Source organism: Apus apus, chromosome 2 (assembly GCF_020740795.1).
Source record: "Apus apus isolate bApuApu2 chromosome 2, bApuApu2.pri.cur, whole genome shotgun sequence".
In the NCBI taxonomy this organism is placed as follows: Eukaryota; Metazoa; Chordata; class Aves; order Apodiformes; family Apodidae; genus Apus; species Apus apus.
Genome location: NC_067283.1, coordinates 155,519,012 through 155,545,559, shown reverse-complemented (window position 1 = coordinate 155,545,559; position 26,548 = coordinate 155,519,012). Strand labels below are relative to the sequence as shown.

The following is a 26,548-nucleotide window of genomic DNA, read 5'->3' as shown; positions in this document are numbered from 1 at the left end:
ACAGAAGCTGAGTGGAGATACATTTTTCCTCCAGAAATACATTGAAAGCATTGAAAACAGAGCTAGACAAAGAAAAACTCCTTAAGCTAAAATGTCCCACTGGACTAGAACTAAGATTAGCATCAGTTAAATCAGACTGGCAGCCAGAGGTAGGGTCTTACACACCAGGAAAATTTGGGTCACTTCTAAAAGCAAAGCCAGAGGAGCAATCCCACCTGGTTTAAGCTGGAGCATGATAAATATGTGAAAGAAATGGTTTGATGTAGCAGTTAGGACAGCCTTAGACATACCTGAGGACTCAGGAGGACCTAAATTCCCATCTGTCTTTGTCAGGGGTGGAATAAATCCCTAGCAAGGTTTTGAGCACTGACTGACAGAAGCCACAAGAGACTCCAGTTGAAATGTTATTTCAGGTCTGAAGATGTGAGAATATAAAGGAGATGTGGTGTGCAGGGAGAAAAGCTTGTATGCCAAAAGCCTCACTGAATTTTCAGTGGTATCTATCCAAAAAACCACTACCATCCTGTCCTTTTGAGGCTGCCCTTATTTATAAGGTAATCTAGGTAGATATAATCTCTCTCTGTTTATCACACATGCAAGAAAAGGCAGATGATGTAAACTCAGTGTTCACAGGCAGGAATGCAATGTGCTCAATATCTGATCTACCTTCTCTTAGAGCTAATTCTTGCTTGAATGAAAAAGAAACCAAATTTTGTAGTGATGTTCTGTGGCACAGAGTCTATGCCAAAGCTTAATAAGCACTTCCAGTGGTCAGTTATCAGCCATGTGTAAAATAACCCCTGTGTAAAATATTTCTGCTCAGTTTTATACAGCTTCTACAGCCAGGGGCTTTCATTTCACCTTTCCACTAAACTTCATTTCATAGAATCACAGAACCATTCTGGTTGGGAAAGACCTTTAAGATCATCAAGTCCAACCATAACCTAAGTCTACCACCCATTAACCTAATTCTACCAAGTCCAGTGCCTAAACCATGCTCCTAAGCACCACGTCTATAAGCCTTTTAAATACCTCCATGGATGGTGTTTCAACCAGCTCCCAATTTCTCACTGTTGCAACTTCTTTCTCCTCCATGGAGATGTAGTTTCTCTATAATACCCCTTTGACAGACTTTGGTGGGCTCTTTGACTCCTTCTTTGGAAGATCTGTCCTCCAGAACTTCAATGCTTTCTGTGGTCCTTCTCCAAACCACCTCTGATTTACCCCCTTCTCTTCTGCATTGCCCAACCCAGAACTAGATTTGTCTTGTAGCAACAGCCACTCCAGCCCCAGATATAAGCAGAATCTTCTGGCATGAGATAAGCATCAAACAACTGTGTCTGACATTGTGGCTATGGTCTTGCAGCCATGAAATCAATCTACCAGATGTCAATGTCTTTCTTGGGAGCTGTTTCTCAGGATGGAACCTGTCATCAGGTTTCCAGATATCATGTTGGTGGCTGGAGTGTAGGAAAATAGAGAGACTATGGCTCAGCATATTCAGCCAACTTGAGTCTGGTGCCTGGGATTCAGGGAAGGTAGATTTTTGCTGGGGACCATGTGATGACTGTGTCTGTTGGCTCTACCATCTTCATCTGTGACTCAGTAGCGGGAAACCATGTCGCTCGTGACCATGGTTACAGTGATGCTTGATGATGTGTTCAGCTAATCGAAGCTCCCACCTCTCAAGGGTGTGTGCTAATAACAGGACTATAGGCTTGTTTGGGTGGAGATGCTCTCCACCCTCCTGATGAAAGCCTTCCACTGGGCAGAAAGGAATGCAGGTTTCATTAGGCAGGAGAAGGGTGAAAGCGTGAGCACGACCTGGTGAGCATCCCTTCCCCAGGAGCTCTGCAGGTCTTTCTTCCAGGGGCTGTGTGATACCAAACACGTGTCTCCACATAGGGGAGTATCAAAGAGAAATCCAGAGTCCAAGCGTTGACTCAGTTAATCCATTAAAGAGATTTTACCCCTTTCTTCCTTTGTCTGTGCTTCATTTTGGTGATTTCTATACCCAAGCTGAAGAGGTGAGGTGGGAAACTATCATAAAATCTTCAAGTGGTTTGGATTGGAAGGAACCTTTCAAGGTCAGCTAGTCCAACCCCTGCGCAGTGAGCAGGGACATCTTCAATGAGATGAGGTTACTCAGAGCCCTGTCCAGCCTGACTTTGAATGTTTCCAGGGATGGTGCTTCTACCACCTTCCTGGGCAACCTGGGCAACCTGGCCAGTGTTTCACCAAATTAAACATCTCCAAGCAGAGGAGAAAACTATATTCACATCTCCCAAATTCTGGCTTAAGCACACTAACCTCTGGGCTAAAAAGCAGGTGCACTTCTTCCCATGGGAGGAAATCTTCCACCCAACATTTAAAAAAAAAAAAAAGTGAGGTCTGTTAAGTGCTCTAAGAGAAGAAAGGGGAGTATAGGAACAGGGACTCTACATGTGCAGGTTCTTCTTCTAGCATCAAGGTTGAGGACAATCCTTTCAAACTGGTTGTGTTTGTCAACCCTGGGAACACAGGACCCCCAAGCATTTGCAGAAGACATGCAAACATCCAACTTGTGGTTCTGGACTGCACCCCAGAGGGATGGATATCCACAAGTCAGGCATTTCAGTGGTCCAGGCATGTTCTGAAGCATGGGCCAGTTGAGTTTCCAATGAGGACATTCTGGTAGGAGGGATGAGAAAGTTCAGTTATGCAGGCATGAACAGTGACAGTTGTCAGGATCAGAGAATCAGTCCTGGTCCCTTGTAAAGCCCAGTGTAGGCACAGGCTGGATGTGTCCTCAGATGAAAGCCTCTTGCATGGATGGTTATGTTTGATTCTCCTTTCTGTCCTGCTGGTAGCTGCTGCAAACCATGTGTGAAGGTTTTTGCATGACAGCCCATAAGTGCATGCTCTAGGGTGTGAGATGACAATTTTCCACCTGGAGGTGGGATGATTAAGAGCCAAAGTTGAATGGTGCTGGGAGTACTCATGGGGCCTGCTCTTGGTTGGGAGTTTCTCATGTCTTAGTCCACACTTTGACCAGCTGATGGCACTGTCAATCTCTGGGCTACCTTCTGCAATAGTGCAGGTGTGGATAACATGCAATGACCAGCCAGTTACAGGGTCTGGTACATCCCTTCCCTTCACAGGGAGATTTGTCCTCCTTACCAACTGGGCTTCACTTGTGTAGAGGACAGGAGAAAAGAAATTGACTTCTCTCCATTAACTCCAGTTATCACTTACTTTTGTCAGGATAAGGGACTGTGACTGAATCTGTGACCAAGCACTCATGTGATTGACATCTCTTTGTCAACCTTTCACTACCAATGCCTTTGATTGGCAGGTCTGAGAAGTGTACCAGGAAGCCTGACTCTCACACTACTGCTTCATGTCCTATGTTGGCACCAATGCCTGTCACCAGACACAGATGCCTTACTAACCTAAACAGTAAACCTTGTTAAATATTAAGAGTAGCTTATGGTGTGTGTTGTTGTGGGTTTCCAGCACAATAAAAAAGGATAACATAAAGAAACCAGTCCCTGTCATTGGGATCTAGTGGCCAGGGCCAAAAGTTGAGTGAGCAACACTCAACAGAAAAATCAGAAGAAAATAAGCTTTAACAGTCACAAACAGATTGAAGCAGGACACAAAATCTTAAGTGGGAGTCATCTGACTTCAGTACAACCTTCCTTGTATAACACTGATGTTTCTGGAGTGAATCACAACAGGTCTTTCTTTTTGCAGCCAGGCAGAAACATGCACAATTCATCAGAACTGTTTAGACAAAAGCCTCATCACAAAATGAATGACACTCTGAATTTCCTCTTTCACTAACTTTGGAAAGTACCTTCCAAAGGTGAGGACTAGGTCACCTGGAGACCTTCCCCTCATAAATGTGCCTGTTTTTTCAAGCACATCCCTCTCCAGCCTGTGTTGGCTTGGAAGATAGAAAGTCAAAAGTCCCCACAAAATGTAACAACCTCTGAATAGGAGCTGAGTGGCCAGTGGAAGAGGAAAACATATCCTTGTATGAGTCTCTAGGAATGGGTTTTAAAACGAGATGGGGGAGAAGGTCTCAGAAGAGCAACTCATTCCAAATGTCTTTGAGATTACACCTAGGATGTTGACTGGGCACTACAACAGCTCAGACATTTTTGATGGACTGCAGGGGTTTCTGGAGGCTGCTTCCCTCCAAGTGTCTGCAGTTTTTGAGAACAGATAAGCACCTGAGGATGTGGTTAGGTATGAATATTTTTAGCTCATAGATGAGAACTCTAGTTTGTGGGACTAGAAAATTACTTTGCAGGTAAAGCAGGTAAAACATGAGGTAAAGCTCATGTCATGGTGATGGAAAAATCCCACCGGCCTCTTTCTATCAACGTTCTCAGCATTGCTGTTGGGTGGAGCTGCAGCAGGTAAATGGCTGCCAGAAGAAGCTTGTTCTGGGCTCTGATGGGGAAGCTTTTGCAGACACTTAGGCTACAGGTGTGGGAATCTTCCACTAGGAAGATTTGCTCGTTAGCAAACACCTTTTCTTTCATGTGACATTATCTTAGGGACTTCCTGGCTGTGTTCCCAGTAGATGTCCTCCTTTTGCCTAGTATCAGTAAGTTGCTCAATGGAGCTGAATGCATGATTGGCTGTAAATCTGTCTGATACCTGATGGATATCTTTCTGATGAAGATACTTCCATGGCTAATTTGGAAGAAAAAACAGTTGCTAAAGATAGAAATACAGGGACATTTTGAAGCTACTCCTCCATTAATAACAGTGAGTGAATGTGGTTACAGAGTAAGTGTGAAATGACCACAGCCAATGTTTTCTTAATTTGTTTTCTCTAGGTGTGTTTCTTCTGGGCATCCTACATGTTTCCAGAGCTCAGAAGCCTGCTCAGAGTTTAGTTGTTCAGATTAATTTCGATCTAATCTGTTTTCATCTCCATGTAGCTGCCTGCAGCACAGACCAGTTGTTTCTTCCTTTCCTCTCCCATATCTCCCCTCCTTGCAGAGATGTTTTTGAGGTGGCATCTGCTGATGGCTGGGCTCAGGAGTCTAATACACTTGAAACAGTATTCTGCCCTGTTCCAGCTGAGTGCTGGATTGATTCAATTTAAGCTAAACAGATACCAAATTTTAATGTTGATTGATGGTGGCTAGAGAAAGGGTGAGTGAACTGTGAGTTCAAGGGTGTGGATTCCAGGCATGAACCTGTAGTTCCCTAAAATCCAAGATCCAGAAATCTGTTTCTGTGACAAACAAGAAAAGTGCAGAAAAAATATCTACAGAAGAATAACTGTGGTGTGAAATGAGTGAATAATCATTTCAAAGATTATGCTAGGAATCAGAGGGAAGCCTAAAGGAATGGAAGGGAAAACTGAGCAGCAGATAAAATTACATGACAGAGGTTAAGAAATACAGAAAGTTAAAATGTGCAATAGTCAAAATTACTTAAATCTCAGGAAAGACATGAAACGTTACATTTATTCAGCCTTTATATTGAGAGACAAATAAAGCAGTGAAGGTGTGAGAATTGAAAACTGAATATGAAACTAAAGCACTTAGTTACTCAATATAGAAAGTGTTTTTGATTTGAGGGGTAGAGACAGAATGGAGACAGGTGTCCAGAAATAGAAATAACTACATCTGGGTGGAATAAAAAAAGTTAAAGCATTGAAACTGGGACAAAGCAGGACAAGATATTTCCCAGCCAGGACCTCTTAGAAAACTGACATACAGAACAACAGCTCCAGCTGTTGAGCTCCAGCTCAATTTTTCATAAATTGATCAAGTTCAAGACAGTATCACATGGTTAGAATTCACCACCTAAATTAAAGAGAGGAAAGGTAAAAGTAATTTGTCTGACCTTGACAGCCTGTGAGGATTAAGAACAATTTAAAAAAGAGATAGTAAATAAAAACATGAAAAGGCTTATAAACCAAGATAATGGTCTTGATCTCATACTAATAAAGTCCAATTTTCCAGAGCTCATCAAAATAATAGAACATTATAATACAGGAATGTTTATTAAGATGGCATGGATGGAAATTAAGTCAATATAAGCTGTGTGAGGACTTTTTAAAGGATTAGAAGTGGGTGGGTTGAGAGGGTTTTTTTAAGTGTGGGAGGGACATATGAGCATGAGGGACACCAGCAGTGAAGTTCCTCAGGAACTGCCCTGGGAGTACTCTAGTTTAATATTTTCTGTAAATACCTTAAAAAATGCTAAATGGGATGGCTTTAATGAAATTTACTGATGATACGAATTTGGGAAGCTTCCACATTGCTGAGAAGAATCAGGATATCATAAACAACCAGGTGGCTTGGATGCCAGTCATCTACTAATAAGATCATCCAGTGTCATAAGCAAGTTACACGGTAAACTAGGAGGTCACCTTGAAATGACTGGAGAGATGAAAGACATGAGAGTGCCAGTTAATCCCAGGCTGACTGTGTGTCAGACATCTGGTGAAGCATGAAGAAAGCTGTCATGACTGGGGGCTGTGTCAGTGAGGACAGTGTAGGGTTAAGGTCATTGTGTAAGGCACCAACAAGACCCCACTTGCAAGACTAAGTGTATTTCTCCCTGTCTCTGTCCAATGGTGCTGAAATTCCATTCATGGGCTAAGTACATCAAGCTAAAAGGGTTGGGATTCTTAGCAGAAGGAGAGAGGATTCCCAGATATGGACATACTGACCTCTTCTCTCTGGTGACCAAGGATAGGACCCGAGGGAATGGTGAGAAGATGTGCAGCGGGAGGTTTAGGTTGGACATAAGAAGAGATTCTTCACCCAGAGGGTGGGGGAGCACTGGAATAGGCTCCCCAGGGAAGCAGTAATGGCACACGACCTGACAATATTCAAGAAACATTTGGACAACACCCTCAGGGACACGGGGTGAACTTTGGGGTTGTCATGTTCTGGGGCCAGAGTTGGACTTGGTGATCTAGGCTGTCTGAGGAGGTGGTTGAGCCACCATCCCTGGAAACATCTAAAAAAAGACATATGTGGTGCCAAGGGACAGGATTTAGTGGTTGATGGGGCAGAGATAGGGTAGTGGTTGGTCTTTATGATCTTGAAGGTCTTTTCCAACCAGACTGATACTATGGTACTATGGTACTCAACAGCAGTTAACTTGGAAGGGAAGACCTGTCTGAGCTGAGAAAAATAATGGAGATCTGGCCATGAAACAAATCAAGGCTGGAAATTAGAGATGTGTGCCCAAGCAATGAATTAGTCTTCTACAGATGGGGAAAAGAACAAACATCTAAATTTTAAGATAGGGTTTGATCAGAGTATGATCTATTGATCAATGTATTGTCAGGATGATAAATTTGGTGTGGCACAGAAATAACTTCAGCAATCCAGGAGTATCTCTCTCCTTTTTAAGTCACTCAATGTTGTCTTGCTTTGTGCTGTCAGAAGATGTGGTCTCTGCTTCTGCTGTGCATGGTGGAGGGATGGGTGGCCCAGTCAGCATGACCTGGCTCTAGATCAGAGAAAAGCTGGACTAGGCAGGTCCTTTACTTCTCCATTACCAAGTTTAGTTTCAGCCTGGGAGTTGTTCAAGGTCAGATCAACACTACACTGCATGTGACTGGCAAACTGGCATGGAGACACAGAAGCAAAGGCTTGTTTGGACTCCTACAAGAAGCATTCTGGCCAGACACTAGAGCAGAAGGGCTCTATGTCCTTCTAAGCAGTACCTTCATGCAAAGCCTTAGTCTCCTCAGCCTTCAGTACCCATCTACTCAGTGAGCCTAATGGCACTGCCCTGTCATAAAAAGATGTTGGGTAGATGCATCATTTGGGATCCTAGGTGTGCAAATAATTCCCATAGCTAGAAATAAGAATTCAGGGAGAAGAACAATGCTCAGCTCTGGGCACTGATGAAACCAGCTTCTCCATATGTCAAGGTCTATTTTGTCTGTGCCAGTGCCTTGGCAACCTGTGTTTGGGTAAGTCAAAGGGTTTGGGGAGTGGTAGAAATGGGTGATGAAGGAAGAACTGACCACGCAGTCACGTTGCTTCCTACATCCTTGGTTGTCTTTAGGATGGTGTTTGCTTCTGATCCCACTGGTCAATCAAAAAGAGGGAGATGTTTATTCTACTTTAGCCTGAGGACTTTGGGCTTGTTTACATCAACATCTTAATTCTAAAGCCAGAAATGTGGAAGCAATTGTTTCAAAGTCATTTTTGTCCACTGGTTGTTGTTTTGGTTTTTTTCCTTTTCCATGATGAATCACGCCAGTGGTGATAGCAGGAAATTTACCCTGATGTATCCACACAGTGTTGTAGTTTGTTTCCTGTATTTCTGCTCCACCCTTTGCACATTCTTTATGGAAAGCATGGCAAAGTATGTGCAGGAAAACAGCCAGCTGTTCTAGATGGAATGGGATGGGATGGGATGGGATGGGATGGGATGGGATGGGATGGGATGGGATGGGATGGGATAGGACAGGATGGGATGGAATGGAATGGAATAGACTAGACTAGACTAGACTAGTCTAGAATATTTCACAGAATCACAGAATTGTCATAGTTGGAAAAGACCTCTGAGATCACCACCTCTGAGTTCACCCAGTCCAACCATCAACACAAAAAATCCCCCAACAAACACAATCACACACTCCACCAAAAAACACCCATAACCCGTCCCCACAACCTCAGCCACTAGAGCATGGAGTGTCTCTTTCCACTGAAAGGGATGTAGAAGGATCATCTAATCCAACTGTCTGACCAATTCAGGGCTGATCAAAAGCTTAAGTATGTTGTTAAGGGCATTATCCAAAAGTGTCTTAAACAGTGACAGGTTTGGGGCATCAACCACCTCTCTAGAAAGCCTGTTCCACTGTTTGATCACCCTCTCAGTAAAGAAATGTTTTCTGATGTCCAATCTACGCCTCCCCTGATGCAGCTTTGAATCATTCCCATGTGTCCTGTCCTATCACTGCATCCCAGATATAAGAGCTCAGCACTTTCTTCTTCCCTTCCTCAGAAAGCTTCGGAGACCAATGAGGTCACCCCTCAGAATCCTCTTCCTCTAACTACACAAACCTAAGGTCCTTCAACTCTCCTCAGAGGACACGCTTCCAGCCCTGCCACCAGCTTTGTTGCTTTCCTCTGGACATATTCAAGGACCTTCACATCCTTCTCAGGTGGTAGGGCCCAGAACTTGCACAGAGAACTCAAGATGTGGCCACACCAACACTGAATAGAGTAGAATAATCACCTCTTTTGACTGGCTGGTTATGCTGTGTGGGATGCACCTCAGGATGGGGTTTACCCTCTGGGCTCTCAGAGCACACTGTGACTTATGCTGAACCTGCTGTCAACCACCATCTCCAGATCCCTTTATGCAGGGCTGCTCTCCAGCCATCCTTCCAGTTTATACTTGTGCCCAGAGTTACTCCATCCTAAGTGCAGACTCTGGCATTTGGATTTATTAAATTTAATCTCATTAATCATTAATCCCTTTCTATTTCACATCTGGGGAATAAACAGCTATCTCAAACTCCATGTCCTCTATTTCTGCTCTTTGCATCTTTTCCACTGTCTACACAAAGTTCTCTGGGGATGAGACAGTCCTCCAGAAGACAGTTATTGGAAAACAAGGGGATACAATGTCATCTGTGGTTGCCCCCCAGCCTCCCTCATCACAAGAGTCACACAACTTTGGAAACCTTCTTTTACAGGTAAGCAAACTGGTCCAGCCTAGATAGTAACTATGTCTGCTGAGGAAGGAGAACACAAAGGTGCAGTTCTGTATCTTAGGACCTTGAACTGACAAGCAACAGCAACGACTACTATGTAGACCTTGACTGGGACTGAGGTAGTGATTGGCTGAAGGCATTTTACCAAGGGTCTGGAACAAATCTATGCTGGGAGGGAAAGGTTCAATCTGAGAACCCCTGGATCCATTTGGAAGAGGGACTCCCTTCATCAGAATAATCAGCACCTAGCAGCTGCTATTAATTAATGACAAACTAATTCCCTTTTACAGATTTTCCCTGTAGCAATAGAGATTTACACAAACTGTTGAGTCAGATGAACCATCCTCCATCAGTGGCTGTTGTATCTCCTGCCCCAGAAATCCCACAGATCAATGATAGCATCATGTCACCTTTTATACATACCCTTCAGTCTCTACAGACCTGCTCCTCTACTGTCTTGGGCTGCATATCTCAACAGCAAGAGATGCTGCTTGTTGTTCCAACCTGTTGTCACAGAGTACCTGGAAAATTAAAGATGCTGAGGACCAGTCCCTGGCACTGAGGATGACTAGGAAAGAATGGTCTATGACTCTTTTTCCTGCCAAAACAGACTAGTTGCACCCAAACTGCCTCCTGGGGTTGGTCACTGTCTTGTGTTAACTCCTCTGACACTGCCAGGAATTGTCTGGGAGATCCTTGGGCCCAACCCGTGCTGGTGACAGTGAGAATAACTAAACTTCAAGGACCAGAAGTGTCCACTGGTCTGGCTTGATCTGCACATATAACAATAACTTCTGGGCCTGGAACGTGCTGGTCCTGTCCCCGGAAGGGTAGAAAAGTAGTAAGTTGTTTGTATTTTGGTTTCTGCAATTTTGAAGAAAACATTTTTCTCATTTCTGCATTGCTGAGGCCCACGTAGGTATATCCCACCTCCAGTGCTTGTTAGGCAGGGTCCTAGCAGGTAATAGAATGGGTGGCATGGTGACTTTCTGTTGGGCTTGATTTATCCTAAATGGGCCTTAGAACATACAGAATAATGTTAAAAGAGCATCACAAGGTAACAATATGTTTAGGCCCAGACAATGACTGCATTTGAATTTTTTTCTGATAGTCCAAGTTTCAGTGAATTCTTGACTCTCACAGAATCACGGGATCACAGAATGGTTTGGGTTAGAAGGGTCATTAAAGATCATCCAGTTTTATCCTCCCTGCTTTGGGCAGGGACACCTCCCACCAGCCCAAGTTCCTCCAAGCCCCATCCAACGTGCCCTTGAACACTTCCAGGGATGGAGCAGCCACAGCTTCCCTGGGCAACCTGGGCCTGTGTCTCACCACCATCACAAGAAAGAATTATGGATACAGATGTCGCTGATAAAAGCCCTAAAAGAACTTACGTTTTTTCTTAGCATAGACTTAATGTCTTCTTATTAAGAAGACAAAATGAAACTGCAGAGGTTTTTATAGTAGCTAGGCAAGATTTCCTGGAGTAGCTTTAGTGCCTTGTGATTAACCTTCCATCAGAAGTTACTTGGGTGCTTTCTAATAAAGTCTCAGGTCTCAATAAATATGTATCTACGTGAATGAAACACTTTTTTTACTCTCAACCTTTAGCTGTCACACTGTAGACATAAGTACATGTACCCTTTCTGTCCATTTGAATGTCTCCAAGAACTTTTGAACCAGAGACTTAAGCTGCCTGTACAAAAGGTCACATGGTGTCCTGAGGTCCCATAGATGTTAAGGGAAAAAACAGATGAGGCAGCTCTCCAAACACCAGGTCATGGAAGCAGTTGTTGAAATGATGTGGTTGGAACAAGGATGAAATGTGAGGGAGGTAGGAGCAGGGCATGGGCAGGGAGAGGGAAGAAGGTTTAGTTGCAGTTGGCCTGGTGCTTGTGATGGATGTGGGCATTGGGTGGATCAGGAAGGAGGAGGAGATAAGAGGGATAAGGAGTATTTTTGTTGTTGTCCTCAGAGGCCATTCTGAGTAGAGGGAGGGAATGACAGTAAGACTCAGAAAGATGTCTGTTTTTTCTGCCTTGAATGCCAATGCCTGGTGCCAGGCAACAAAACAAATGCCAGATCTCTTGTGCCCACAAACGCTCACCCTTACCTCCAGCTGTCCTGCTTGCAGCCTCTGTATTCACAGTTGCCAAGGACAGCAATGAGGTTTCTTTGTTGGCTTCTTTGAGGTCCTCTCAGGCTCTTCATTTGGACCTTCACAACTTCCCTGACCTTTGGGACAGCAACTTTCTTCATTAGCAAGATGAGTAAGGATTGTCCTCAAACTTCCCAAAGGGGGAATTTGAGTCCATTTCCCATTCACCTCAGGAGTGCCCCTGCTCTCTGGAGATGCTGGGTGTTGCTTCATGCCAGGATTGTCCTCTCTCGTTGTCTTTGCATGAAATGAGTGTCATTAGCTCTTCAGCTCATTGCTTCTTGAGTAGATTCAAGGTTGAGGAGTATCTAATGTAGCACTTCTGGCATGGATGTGCATGGAACAGGTTTCAGACTCCTTGCTTCCCATGGACAATGGAAGATCTCACATTCATAGATCTCCCTGGCCAAGGCAATGGCTTCTTTTCTCCATCCTCCTGGGGGTCCTCGAGGAGAAGCAAGGTAGAGCTGCTGCATTTGAAATGTACCTGACAGCAGAGCCTTTGCTGCAGAAACAGCAAAGATCAAATAATTGCATAGGATTATGAAGGGTGGGGAAACAGCTGTCTTTGATAGTACCTGGGTGTGAGAACTGTTGAGAAATGCTCTGTTATTTACCACAAAGCAACTGGAGATGGTCCAAATGTGAGGATGGCACATGAGCACTACACTCATGGCAAAGGATTGCTATGCTCTGCCTCTATAGCAAACAAGAGGAAGAGCAGAGAAGGCTGTTTTCTGAAATGATTTCCTTCAATTGTTCCCATTCAAACCTTGAATGGTCAAATTCTAATGGCAATTCTAAATTTCCTTTATTTTTCTAAAGCTCGTTTCACATGAAAAGGAAGAGAACAGGTCAGATATATTCAAATCAACACAGCTCAACTGATTATTTGAGAAGTTAGCCACACCTTCCTCTCCTTTTAATTACTACATAGATGTCAAAAAACTTATCTGTCCCCAAACATCAATATTTTAAGCAGAACACTCTTCTCTTCACTGCTGAAACATTGTATGTTACAGAGAGAGATGACAATTTTCTCTTTGATTTGTCTGTGATGTTACCCTTACTATTGTCAGAGAAAACAAGATTAAAGGACCAGCTGAGTGCAAATCCAAAGCAGAAGACACAACTAATTTGGACAGAAGGCACTTGTGTGTGACACCACAAAGTCACCCAAGAAGAGAGGTGGGTTCCTGCAAATAACTCCATGTGTACTGACCCCTGATAAAGACAAGTGTCCTTCCTGTCCACCACTCCACTTTCACTTACCTGCCCTGGGTGAAGCTGTCATTCCATGAATTCCCCTGAGGCCAGATTGAATCTTTTGATGAAAATAATAAGAAGGGAAGGACAAAAAAAATTTTCTTCTCTTGATTCATCCCCATACCTGTCACCTCTGCTGCAGGGGAGGTGCATGGAGACAGTCATAGAATCACAGAAATGTTTGGGTTGGAAGGGACCTTAAAAAGCATCCAATTCCAACCCTTCTGCCATGGACAGGGACACGTCCCACTAGACTAGGTGGCTCCAAGCTCCATATAATCTGTCCTTCAACACTTCCCTTCTTGGAGCATCTACAGCTTCTCTGGACAACCTAGGTCAGTGTCTCACCACCCTCATACTAAAGAATTTCTTCCTAATATCTAATCTACTGTTTGTCACTTAAACTACTCCAGGCATGGGGAGCCACCAGCCGAGCTGTGAAAGGGCTCAGGGCTGGGTCATGGTGTCTCTTAGTGGGCAAGATGTATTTTAATGAGCTGGTGGCTTTATAAGGTGATGCTCCCATAATATGGGCTTACGTATGAGAAATCAGAGAAGTCTTAAAGGGAGGAGGTCGGGGCTGCAACAGGAGTTGGAGATTGAGAGCATCAACAGAGCTGTCATGGGTGCAGCATCTGGTTAGTAAGGAGTTTTGTGATTTAGCTTAGAAAGGCATGAATAAAGCTCAAGGTAAGGTCAGAAATGAGCTAGTGAAGGATCTATCTCCCACACAGAATTATGAAGTGGCAGGATGGTAGTGGGAATAGTCAAGATGCCATGGGATGAGCTTGGCTTCACCAGCCTTGTCCAGCCAGCTTTACCTCCAGTGTTGCTTTGCTTTAAGGATTACAGTTACTTTAGGGATGTTCTGCAATCAAAGGGTAGAGTTTTTTGGTTCCTTTTAGTGACTGTTCAGTGGCTTAATAGCAGGCAGAACAGAGCTAACTGCAGGTTCTCTCTTGGTCAATTTGGATCACAAAAAACCTCATTGCACAACAGTGTGTGCATAATTGGGAGAAGGAATGTAGCTGTGCAGGAGGGGTTGGTTCTGAGTAATCCTTCCCAAGCTCTGTTATTCTAGCTGACTCTATTCCAGCTTATTTTTAGCCTAAGAGTCTCCCCTGGCTCTGTTAGAGTCACTGTCTGACCCTCTTTTTTATATATTGAACCTGATAACATCTGTACAAGGCAGAGGTATGGAGACACTGGTGTAACTTGCCCCAGGCCACGAAGGAGATGTGGAGCACAGCAAGGAAGAGCTGGTCCTTAAATGCCAGCTCCTCTGGCCTCTGTGCCCCAGAGACTTTCTCCAGTGTGATCAAATATTTTTAACCAGATGCCACAAAATGGGCTCAATTCAGGGGACCTGGGTGACATTTTTCAGACCAGGTACAGACACTGGTTGCAGCTTGTTCTGGGCCATAGGAAACACTGAATACCCCAGTCCCTACCCACAGGGATCATTAATACTAATTAATATTACCAGAAGCAAACACAGCACCATAGCAATAGTGTATGCAACACTTCTATTTTATTCTGAACATGTCTGGAAAGTATTCAACCATAAAAATCATACCAGTTGCTTTATTTTTCCTGTGTCTAAGAGGTAATCTTGCTGGAGAATTCTATCTTTACAGTCAGTGAAGTACTTGGAAAAGTGCAGCTGCTGTCCTTGAAAAATAGAAACCATCCATTTTATTGACCAACTATTTATTATTTAAATAAATGAACTGCAACTTGATCCTGGAGGAATAGAAATCTCTTGCATCCATGATGGATTGAGTTGTTTAAAGAGACTGTCCTTGATTTTAGGCCTCTTGATAACTGGGAAAGAGGAGAACTGATAAAACTGCTCAGTCAGCAATGGCAAGAAACAACTTGCTTAGGCAAAACAAAACCAAACCAACAACAAACCACCTTGTTTCTCAAACAAATGTTGTGCTTGTGCCTCACCCAGAAGAAGAGCTCTCAGCCCTTTTTCTTAAGACCCAGAGGATGAACAGACCTCCAGCCAGGTCTGTCACAGCTGAGTGATGCCAGATCATCTGAATCAAATGAACATGCTGATGATGGAGAGTGAAGAACAGAGCAGGAGGAATCGAGTCCTGTCTATGTTTTCAGGTGTTTACAAGGCAGGAGGGATGACCAGCCTTTCTGTCAAGGTGCAGTCACAGAACCTGGGAAATCAGTCCTCTTCACGGTCCTGCCCTGGCCAAGCCCAGGTTCTGACCCACCACTGAGTCACTGATGCAGTTTGTCACCTCCTAAGCCTTCCCAGAATGTAGAGGGTTGTTTCTGAGGCTGTCTCTTGGTGACCTGAATGGGGAGTGCAGAGTCGTGCTGTTGCAAGTGCTGTGCCAGGCACCCATCACAGAGCACAGAGTTCCAGTGGTGAGCACCACACTGGGGCTGCAGGGGCTTCCTACCCTGCTCTTTACTATGTTTATCCCAGTCATGAAGTCTCACAGTTTCCCCTTTTCTAAACTATCTAATCCCCCCCATGTCCATCACTGCATACAAAGACTCCAGATGTATGCAATTAGAGGATGTATCTCCAGATATAGCCAGAGGAAAATTACTCCGTGGTAGATTGTGGACTCCTAGAAACTGGGAGGATGAATCAATCCCTTCAGCATGTAAGGGTCTAGGACTGGAGTACTGTGTCCAATTCTGGAGCCCCCAATCTAAGAAAGACTTGAAGCTCCTAGAGCGAGTCCAGAGGAGGCCACAAAGATGATCCAAGGGCTGGAGCAGCTCTCCTATGAAGGCAGGCTGGGATAGTTGGGGTTGTTCAGCCTGGAGAAGAGAAAGCTCCAGAGTGACCTCATAGTGGCCATCCAGTACCTGAAGGGCCTACAGGAAAGATGGTGAGGGGCTTTTTACAAGGGCTTGTAGTGAGAGGACAAGGGGGAATCAATTAAAATGGGAGAAGGGGAGATTTAGGTGAGACATTAGGAGGAAATTCTGTAGTGTGAGGGTGGGGAGACACTGGCACAGGTTGCTCAGGAAAGCTGTGGAAGCCCTATCCCTGGAAGTGTTCAAGAGCAGGTTAGATGAGGCTCTGAGCAACCTGATCTAGTGGGAGATGCCCCTGCCCATGCAGGGGAATTGGGAGTATATGATCTTCAAGGTTCCTTTGAACTCAAACCATTATATGATTCTATGATGTGATTCAAGACTTCAGGTCTAAGCCTTCAGAAAATGGGAATGTCCCCTTTTAGATCCAGCAAGAAACTCCAAAGAGCTGTGCTCCAACAAGTAGATGTCATTGCCACATGTGACCAATATGCTATAAGATGGGCAAACAGCTCCCATTCATGCCAACAACTTTTGTAACCTCTTTTATTTTCAGGGCTGAATATGTTTGACCTCTCCAGAAGCTGGAAGAGGCTGTTTCTCACCTGACATCCTTGAGGACTAAGATGGTTCTGATGCTGGCTAACATGATTTGGCAGTTTCCATACAGCTAAACTCCTGTTCTCCAGAAATGGTCATTGCAGCCAAATTTCTTGTTGAAAAAGACCACTGCATGTGGACATGTCTAACTGCCTGGGAATTGTTTCAGAAAGTGGGCACAGGGCAGTAGTGTGTCAGGGATGTTCTTACAGTGCAAGAAGATAAGCCCCTGGCCTGGAGAGGTCATGGAGCTGGTCACCCATGACGAAAACAGCCTTGCTGGGAGATGTACAGCTGGTTGAGCCCATATTTCTGTGACTCAGACTCATGAGGCTTGCAAAAGCCAGAATAAATCACCCCACATGTCCCCTATCCTGCCTCTGCCAGTAACCCTACTCAACTCCCATTCTGGATTTTCCTTTGGGAAAACCCCTTCCTGGCTTCCTACAATTAGCACCTTGTTAATGCCTTCCATTCCAAGGACTGATGTATTTTCTCTTTCACAATGGCAGACACTGTGTCATTATCTCCTGACAATGTCATTATCTTCTGACATCCCATTGACTTAATCCAAAATTGGATGCTGGCTCTTGTCCCATGACTATGGGTCTTCCAGATGACTCACCTCCACCCAGTAACTGCTCCTCCACTATTGCAGCCTGTGGCTCTGTACATCTTTTGCAGCTCAGATAGTTCTTAGCCTGTGAGAGGAAAACAGGACTCTTGGCCAATCTCCCTCCCCTCTTAGTCCTCCACCCACTGTTGTCCTGACTTCACAGCTCCTTGATTTCATGCATCCAACCTGTCTTGTCCCTCCTTCCTGAGACTCTCCTGGGCCCATCCTGTACACTCTGCTGATACCAGCCTTGTATATTGGCAGGAGGCACATGTGACACAGTCACCTTCTCCAGAATGTTTTCTACCTTGCTTTTTAGATCTATTCCCATGTGTGTAGCTTGGAGGTCTTATCTGAGGGTTTCTTTCAGGCAGCTTTGCATGGTACTTTCTCTGCTGCCTTGGCCAAACACTGCACAGGATGTCCCAGTGCAAGGAAACACTCAAGTTTATATCCATAAAATAAACTATCTGGAGAAGGAAAAGGATATAATTTAGAATCTATAACTATATAGAGGGGCTGTAACTATAGGAGAGATCTTAAAACTATAGTGTCTGTCTTGCCTGTAGACACCCCGTTGGTATCAGCAAAAGAGAGGCCTTGAGATGGTTTTCCACATTTTTGAGGCTTACATGGTTACCACAACCATGACACCAGTAAAGGTGGGCAAAGCATCATGGTTGTATTAGGGCCAGAGGCTGCCCTAAGCTGCTCCTTCATCAGATGTCAATTAAGTCTTCTACATGTGATGAGTGGAGAAAGCCACTCTGGCTTCAGCAAGGAATACCAGGAAGGAGGAAGGATCATTCTGTGAGGAAGGGAAATTCCTATTATAAGGAAGGGAATAAAGGGATCTGTGGATATCCTCATGAGTCAGCAAGTCTTCAGAAAACACCAGCCACACTGTATTCATCTGTCCTCACCTGAGGACAGGAGGAGACAAGTCAGCTCTATACCTTCCCCAAGCTCCTCTGCTCTTGTTTTCCTTCATCTTTTCCCTACGCTTGCCACCTCATGTTTCATTGACTGGATTTCATGGGGTGGAAGTGGTTGTGTTTTCATATGTGTGTGATCACCTCCATGACCAAGGTACCCAGAGGGGAAGAAACAAACTCTGAGGTTCACTTTCTTCCCTCTCCCTGCTCTGCTAGCCAACCCCACAGGACCTTCAAGAAAAACATGTTATCAGCCTTGTGTCAGGACCTGTGTCACAGGCTGAGGCATGAGGAATAGAATAAAGAGAAACTTGAAATAGAAAGCTTGAGAACCTGCCTGTGGGAGATGGGAACCTTCAGGGGATGTCACTATGGCCAGGATGGAGGTTGGAATTCCCAGGATTGGATCGGTTGACCAGGACAACACGAAGACACCCTTTCCACTTCACTGCAATGGTTACTGCCCACCAGGTATCTCGATATGCAGTCCTGCCCATAATGCCAAGGATAACACAGCTATGGGAAGGCAGATGAAAGGTTGTGTGCACAGGTAGCAGGATAAGTGAGCACTGCTTCTGCCTCTTATGGTAGCTAACAAAGTGCAGGGTCCCAGGGTCTTCAGGTCACAAGCAAGTTCCCCTTCAGATGTGACTGCTCTTTTACAAGGGCCTGTAGTGATAAGAGGAGGGGCAACAGCTTCAAAGAAAGAGGGTAGATTTAAATTGGGTATTAGGAAGAAATTCTTTCCTAGTAGAGTGGAGGGACACTGACATGGGTTGCCTGGAGAAGTTGTGGTTGCCTCCTCTCTGGAAATGTTCAAGGCGAGGTTGGATGGAGCTTGGAGCAACCTGTTTTAGTGGGAGGTGCCCCTGGCTATGGCAGGGGTTTGGAACTAGATGGTCTTTAGGGTCCCTTCAAACCCAAACCATCCTATGATTCATGGGTTTCCTTGGGGATATACCCTCTAGGGTTTGTCATAAGCCAGAGTCCCTCAGACTTTGGAAGTACAGTTGCCACCTCTGTTCTGCTCTGCGTTGGAACCTCTTGACACACGTCATCATTCCACAGCAGTGACCTAGACTGAACACTGGCCAGAACTTCAATACACCCACCTGCACTTGCTGTTGGGTAGAGAAATGCATGACTGAGTGATGTACAGGAAAGAAACTCACACTTGATTCAGAAATAAGTATATTTTGGATATTATGTAGATAGCACACAAACATTTTCTTAGCCGGTAGCACTACAGCAATACATTAACAGCAATGAAGAAGCTGTCATACAGCAAAGATCTGCCATCAGCTCCAAGGATGCTGCATGCCCAACACACCACCTTGCTCCTGGTCACAAACACTGTCATGGGTGCTTCAAACCTTTTTGTGGTCATGGGAGTCCTCTTCACTCCTCACAGTCTGTTGTTCAAGAAGGACCAGAGGATGCTGGCAACTAACCCTGCTGCCATCCCGTAGCTGGACCTCACACTGCCTGCTGCATTGACATTGCAGTTGTCACTTCTGCAGCAGGTGACATTCCTTGAGCTTACGCTGTTGTCATGATAGGATGGTGAGCATGACGCGTCACAACTTTTGCTGATGAGCTTCAGGAACCCAACCTCTGAAAGGAAAGCAGGACCATTACTACAAGGACTCAATGCACGCCAAGCCAAGCCTCATGGAACTGAAAAATGGGATCCTGTTCTTATCTGAGCTCACTTCTTGGGAGGAAAAAAAAAAAAAGAAAGAAAAAAGACCAAAAAAATACAAAAAAAAAGACCAAAGAGAATGTTTCCAAGTAGCCGCATGTTTGACTGTAGCAGGTTGTTTTTTTGGGGTGTCTGTCAGGAGGGAAGGAAGGGTTTCAATCCCCAAGCGTTTGCTTAACTAGTGAATGGATGAGAAGCAAGTATGTGGAGTTATCTTTGCTTGTATCCCACATGACTTTGTTGCACAGAGCCTTTCAACACCCAGAGAAGTTACAGAAACATAGAATCGTAGAATCATTTGGGTTGGAAGGGACCTTAAAGATCACCTAGATCCAACCACCTTGCATGTACAGGGACACCTCCCACTAGATCAGGTTGCTCAGAGCCCCATCCAACCTGCCCTTGAACACTTCCAGGGATGGGGCTTCCATAACTTCCCTGGGTAACCTGGACCAGTGTCTCACCACCCTCACACTCAAGAATTTCCTCCAAATGTCTAATCTAAATCTTCCCTTTTCCAGTTTTAATTGATTCCCCCTTGTTATCTCACTACAAGCCCTTGTAAAAGGTTCCTCCCCAGCTTTCCTGCTATGGCTATCCCCATCTCACAGATGACAGAGCTGTTCTTTGATTTGTTTCTGAGAGTCACAACCTATTTTTCTGTGGCCAGGTAATATTTGGTAAGTGCTGGTTATCAGGAAACTGCATGAGATCTCCTGATCTTTTACAATTTATTCTGGACATGAAATCTTAGACACACCCAAATTTAGTGTATAGGGCCAGTGGGTTAGACAAGGTCTTGGCTCTCCTGCATGTGAATGCACAGCCATGGATTTGCACATTTCCAGGAAGGACAGGACCTGCTTGAGGTATTACATTTATTGCCTGACAAACCTGAGTTTGAACTTGGTGCTGGTGTGTTTTGTGCCCCAGGTCTAAGAGCAACTGAGCTGTCACCACTGATCTGGACAGGGGAAACATTTTTTTTCCAGATCTAGAATGGGAGAATTAAATCATAATCCACTAAAGGAGTTTACCCAGAGACACACAGATGGTGGCATTCAGAGCTGGCTGCAGATGGGCCTGGATAAAATGCTATTCTTTTAATGAAATTTACCTGAAGTCAGCTCTGTAACTGAATGGGTCTCCCAACTTCATGACTAGGTTTCACCAGGCTCAGCCTCTGATATTTTGATCTGTGTTTCAAACTTTCCAAAGGTGTAAACTTAACCATTGTCCCTGTGATCAAATCACTTGTGGTGTCATGAAAGTGCAATAAACTTAATTTAGTACAGGTGAGAGATATTGCTGGGTATTTGCAGTGTCAAATGTTCAACAACTGGTGCCTTGTTGAGCAGCTGTGGCCTCCTGAGGTCTGTTCCAGGCCCTGGCACTGCACTGACCATACTGCTCAATTTCTGCATGACCTATTGACAAGCATTGAAGAATTGATGGGTCAGAGCAGGCACCTACTAACATGACTCTGTAACCACACTCTTGTGGTCAGTGAAGTGAGAGCACTTAGTCATGGTCAGCACCACTACCATGAGACAGTGCTGGCATCACAAAGAGACACCACAAAGAGACACATCACAAAGAGGCAAATATTTTTCTGCCATTTCTACTCAACATGAAAGTAGTTAGAATGTTTTTTTTTTTTAATCACTTTTCTCCCCTCCCAAATATTTTTTCTCTTCCTGCTGCCAACTGAGCTTTGCTGCTGTATCTAGAGTAGATGAGGCTGGCTTGGACACCTGAGATTGAGACCATGTTTGGCTCCAACACCACATCTAAGACATTGCCCACCCCCACTTTGTCTTACTGATCACATCTGTCTTGCACGTCTCATTATTTTTGCAGTTCACGATCTTGTCCTTCGTGTTACATTTGGAGTTGCTGACCTGTAATGAGCAGCTGTAACACTGCAAAGAAGAACCTGCAAGAGACCAAGAAGCATTATAAGACACATCCATCTGAAGCTCTCCAGGGAACTCACACTGGGGAACAGAGATAACACCTCTGCTGTGGAGAAAACAGTGTATTTTCAAATTTTTGTGAGGTTATTACACTTTCTGGGGGTGAGAGTCAAGTTTTGCAGGTGTTGAAGCTGTTTCACATCTCATTAGTGCAGTTAGGGAGCAAAAGGAGATCAGGTGGATAGCTGATCCTTTTGGCTGGTCTCATCAGTCAAAGAGAAGTGCTCTCCAAAAGCTTCTTCCTCAGCGTTTGGGAAGCTTCATCTAGTTCCTGTCTGGAACAGGCTTATTGTGATATTCCCACCTCCTGAGCTGGGATGAAGGGTTGAAGTGCCCAGAAGGACAGACTGGTATTATTGATCTACATTTACAGACATTAGTGTTTCAACAGGTGGGCTTGTGAGCCTTAGCTGAGGTATTGCCAGAAGAAAAGAAGAAGAATAGGTGAGGGAGGGATGGAGCAGGAGATTTCCAAAAGACTCTTCTAGCTCCTTGCCTCATTTTGACCAACTTGTGACATGTACTCTCCATCAACTTCTTTTAGAAAACAAAGTGCAAACAAGACTTTCTCCTTCCTCTGAAGAGCAGGTCACCACATGTTTCCACCCCCCCATGGACATGCCAGTCTGTGGGGGATGAAAGTCAGCATAGTTAGCATCTGCTGTGCTGTTATGCTATCAGACAAAGGCTGAATAAGTATTGCAGCTTACAAGTGGGTAGCCCTGATGAAAAATAATGCTCAGAGGAGTGAGAACATGGTGCAATTATCTGTTCCTATTACCTACCCATGCCCCAGGGCATCACTGGAGCCTCAGCTTCAGAGCATGAGAGTTCATGCATATATTTGTATTTTATCCCCATGACCACCAGGTTTGTGTCACTCTTTCCTTAAGCCAAATGCCTGAAACAGTCTTTTAGGACACAAAAGAGCTTAGAATCTAGTTTCTAGAAGTGTTATTCAGTGCAGAAGCAAGGAGAGACTTGAAGTGCTTGGTGTCCCTCTGACCAAGCTATTCTGGTGTGAATGACAGATGTAGTCTTGGAGGCAAGGAGCCCAAGCCCAGTTGGTTTGCAGTACTGCACTCCACTCTCACATTTATGACTTTTCATGCAATGGAAGCAAAATTTCAGAGCACCCTGATGGTAGCTGGCAGAGGAGAGTGAGTTGTCCAGACTGTACAGGAACCTCCTTAGTCTATTCCTTAAGCATCCCCTGATGATTAAGAAACAGTTCAGCTCAGATCTGACAGTGTTTGAATCCCAGCTCTTCAGTCTATAATGGCATTCTCCCTTTTTCTGCTCTATTAACATTCTGACAATCTGTGCAGCATCAGAGGCCACTTCTGAAATGCAGAATCAGAAAATAATTTGGAATAAAACACTCTTTTGCATAAATGTTGCAGTTTTGGTAGCCTGGGAAGAAGAAAAGCAACCTCCCATGCCTCTTAAAAAAAAATCCCTACACACACACACACATGACTATATGACCTGACTTGAATAACTTTGATTCCAGTTAAATTCAGTTTTGTACAGGATTCATCTTTCCTGGAAGCTGCTCTACCCACCACTAGGATCACACCACCAGCACAATGGGACCATGCATTTTTTTTTCCATGCAACCCCCAAGACATTCCATCAAAAAGCAAATGTTTTCCTAAGACAACTGCAACAGCATTTCTTCCCTCACTTCCACACCCCATCACAAGTTTTTTTCCTCCTAGCTGAAAATCTGGTGTAGGGGAGCTGGGGTGGCCTCTCCATGCTGTCTTACCTGAGTCCAAGCACAGGATGGTTCCCAGCAGGAGGACAAGGAGAACCTTCATTTTGGGTTAGCCTGTCTTGGTGCTGAAGATGGATTGTTTCCTTGTGGGGCAGTTTATATACCAGGGGAGACAAGGACTGGGCATGCCTGGAAGGTTACCCTGTGAAGGCAACTGAGCAAGGCTGCTTCCTGAATCAAGGGAGGGGCTGGTTTGTGGTGGTGGTATTTGACTTAGGTGCCTCTCCTATCTAACTGTGACTCTTGGAGTTACCAGCAGTTCCTCTCCACCACTACCACCCCGCCTTTCCTCCTACTCTTGAGCAAAGTGTTCACACGAGTGGAAAAAAACCAAATTCTTTAGAATAAGGCTGGTCAGAGTCAGTGAAGCTGAGGTTATACCCTGGGGACAAGGCTCTCCACCCCCACTGCTAACCTGAGTGGAGCTTTTGTGCTCAAATCAAGGACAAAATGTTGTTTTAATAAACATCTCCAGCTATTTATTTGCACATATGACTGTGTCTGTGACACCCCTGGCACGTGGTAGCAAGGTATTTGGGCAAATTGCAGTGCCTTGGCCTCTTCCAGGTGTCCAGGTGACCACTTGCCCTTATTCATGTGTATTCCCTGTACTCTAGTAGAGGACAATGGCCAATTCAGATTTCTTGTGTTTGTTGAAACCAAAGGCACTTTGTGATGGCTTTGGTATTGTTTTTATCTGCCACATCTACACTGTGGCATTCTTCTCTGTCTGCCAGGCTCTGTTTGGTGTAGGTTGAGTGCAGTTCTGACACTTAAACTCATATCAACATGTACTGTAAACAATTCCAGCTTGTCAAAAAATGCCACTTCTCATCACAGATGAGGGTGATCTCAGTCACATTCCAATCTGAAGTGTGAAGATTAGCTTTGATTAGAGGCACAAAGTCCCATTCCTCCCTTCCTTTGACCACTTCTCAGCACATGCAGGCATAAAAGAAAGCAGGCTTTTCTGCAAAGTTCTGTTTGGTGTGGTTTCTCACTTTAGGGTTTTTCTTCAATCTCAGGAGTTTAGAGCTTTGTAGTAACACCCCGAAGGGACTTGCCCTCACACAACTTAGCTTTTAGGACACTAGGCACTTCAAATGGAAAGGAAGGTGTGTTGGTGGATCATTGCTCTTGATCAGGGGCTGTGGGATGAGTGACAGAAGGTCAGCTGGACTGAGTCTGCTGAAATTAATGACACTGCCCTGTTTTACACCAGTGGAGAATGTGGTGCAGGGAATGATTTTGGAAATCCTGTGTCCTCGGTGGGGATGTAACATGTAACAAGTGATAGAGCAAGAGGAAATGGTCTCATGTTGTGCCAGGGAGGGTTTAGATTGGATATTAGGAAAAATTTCTTCACCTGATGAGTTGTCAGTCACTGGAATGGGCTGCCCAGGGAAATGGTGGAGTCTGTGGGCAGCCCAGGTTGGAGCAGCTTTGGACCTCGTGGGAAGGACTCATAAAGGAGAGGTTTGTGGAGGACTCCTCCTTTGGGGAAGCAAGGAAGGACTGTAAGGAATCCTTCTTCCTGAGGAGGAAGGAGCCTATATTGCCTCTAGTGTTAGTTCTATCTGCAATGCATTTGAAAAAGCCCTTTCTATTGTCTTTGACCTCCCTGGCAACATTTAGTTCCAAGGAGGCCTTAGCTTTCCTAATTGCCTCCCTACATCCTCTGACAACTGTCCTATATTCCTCCCAAGCAGCCAGCCCCTCCTTCCATGGTTCATAGATTCTCTTTTTCCACTTGAGTTTGCCCAGCAGCTCCTTGTTTAACCATGTGGGTCTCCCGGCTCCCTTACTTGGTTTCCTACCCATTGGGACACTCTGATCCTGAGCTTGGGAGAAGTGGTCCTTGAATGCTGACCAACTATCTTGAGCCCCTTTATCATCAAGTATCCTGTCCCATGGGACTTAACAATTGATTGAAGAAGCTGAAGTTGGCCCTGCAGAAGTCCAGGGTTGTGGTCCTGCTAGGTATTCTGTTCCTCCCACACAGCATCCACCATCTTGTGATCACTGCAGCCAAGGCTGCCATTGACCGTCACCACTTCAACCAGACCCTCCTTGTTGGGGAGCACAAGATCCAGCAGTGCTCCTCTCCTAGTTGGTTTGTCCACCATTTGTATCAAGAAGTTATCATCGATGCACTGGAAGAACCTCCTAGACTGTGAGTGGCTGGGTAGGCATTCCAGCAAATAGCAGTTAAAATCCCCCAGGAGGACTAAAGCTTGTAGTTGTGAGGCTGCTTTCAGCTGCCTGTAGAAAGCCTCATCAACTCCCTCATCCTGATCAGGAGGTCTGTAATAGACCCCAAAACTGTATCACCCATGCTAGCCTGCCCCTTAATTCGTACCTACAGACTTTCCAGAGTGTGTGTGTGTGTGGGGAGTTGAGTGAGTGGCTTTGGGGCTGTTCCTTTGTTGTCCTGTGGGACCCAAACCATGACAACCCTCCATCCCTGGAGGTATTTAAAAGACATGTAGATGTGGTGCTAGAGGACATGGTTTAGTTGTGGAGTTGGCAGTGCTGGGTCAATGGCTGGACTTGATGATCTCAGAGGTCTTTTCCAGTCACAACTTTATTATTTATTATTAACTGCTTCCCCTTGGCCTCTTGAACCTCTGTTTAAAAAGTAAAGAAACCTCAACCCAACACCTTCTTTCTGTGTCTAATGACTTTTGCTTAGCCATCTTTTTTTCTGATCATCTCATTTACAGTCAACTTTTACGGAATAGCTGGATTAAAAAAAAGCAGCAATATTTTTTTCATGGTCTGGTGTTCCTTATTCAGAGATATTTAAGGCTAATTTTCTTTTTGAATCCCTTTTGATCATTCCTGTAGGGTTTATCTCCTTGTGTTAAAGAATAAGGCCAAGGGAAACACAACCTGATCATGCCATCAAATCCACCCAGACCTTGAATTAAGTATTCTTTCCTTCAAACAACTGATAAGCAAAAGGTTGTGCTCAGCAGCTTGACTTGTTGTTTGTCAAACTCTTCTAGTATTGTTACTT

General features: G+C 44.7%; 1 protein-coding gene across 1 annotated transcript; it reads right to left on the bottom strand.

Annotated features, from left to right (window-relative positions):
- Positions 1 to 19,476: 19,476 nt before the first annotated feature.
- PSCA (prostate stem cell antigen) lies at positions 19,477 to 23,572 on the bottom strand. Its single transcript, XM_051612495.1, has 3 exons — positions 23,521 to 23,572; positions 21,596 to 21,709; positions 19,477 to 19,685 (listed from the first exon to the last, which is right to left on the bottom strand). The coding sequence occupies exons 1-3, from the start codon at positions 23,570 to 23,572 to the stop codon at positions 19,477 to 19,479; spliced, it is 375 nt and encodes a 124-aa protein (XP_051468455.1).
- Positions 23,573 to 26,548: the final 2,976 nt, after the last annotated feature.

Excerpts from the sequence above, each read along its gene's own strand:
- PSCA (XM_051612495.1), bottom strand. The coding sequence starts at position 23,572 with ATGAAGGTTCTCCTTGTCCTCCTGCTGGGAACCATCCTGTGCTTGGAC. Across the intron at positions 21,710-23,520 it reads CATCCTGTGCTTGGACTCAG|GTTCTTCTTTGCAGTGTTAC; the intron begins GTAAGACAGCAT and ends GGTCTCTTGCAG. Across the intron at positions 19,686-21,595 it reads GTGCAAGACAGATGTGATCA|AGGTTGGGTTCCTGAAGCTC; the intron begins GTAAGACAAAGT and ends CTTTCCTTTCAG.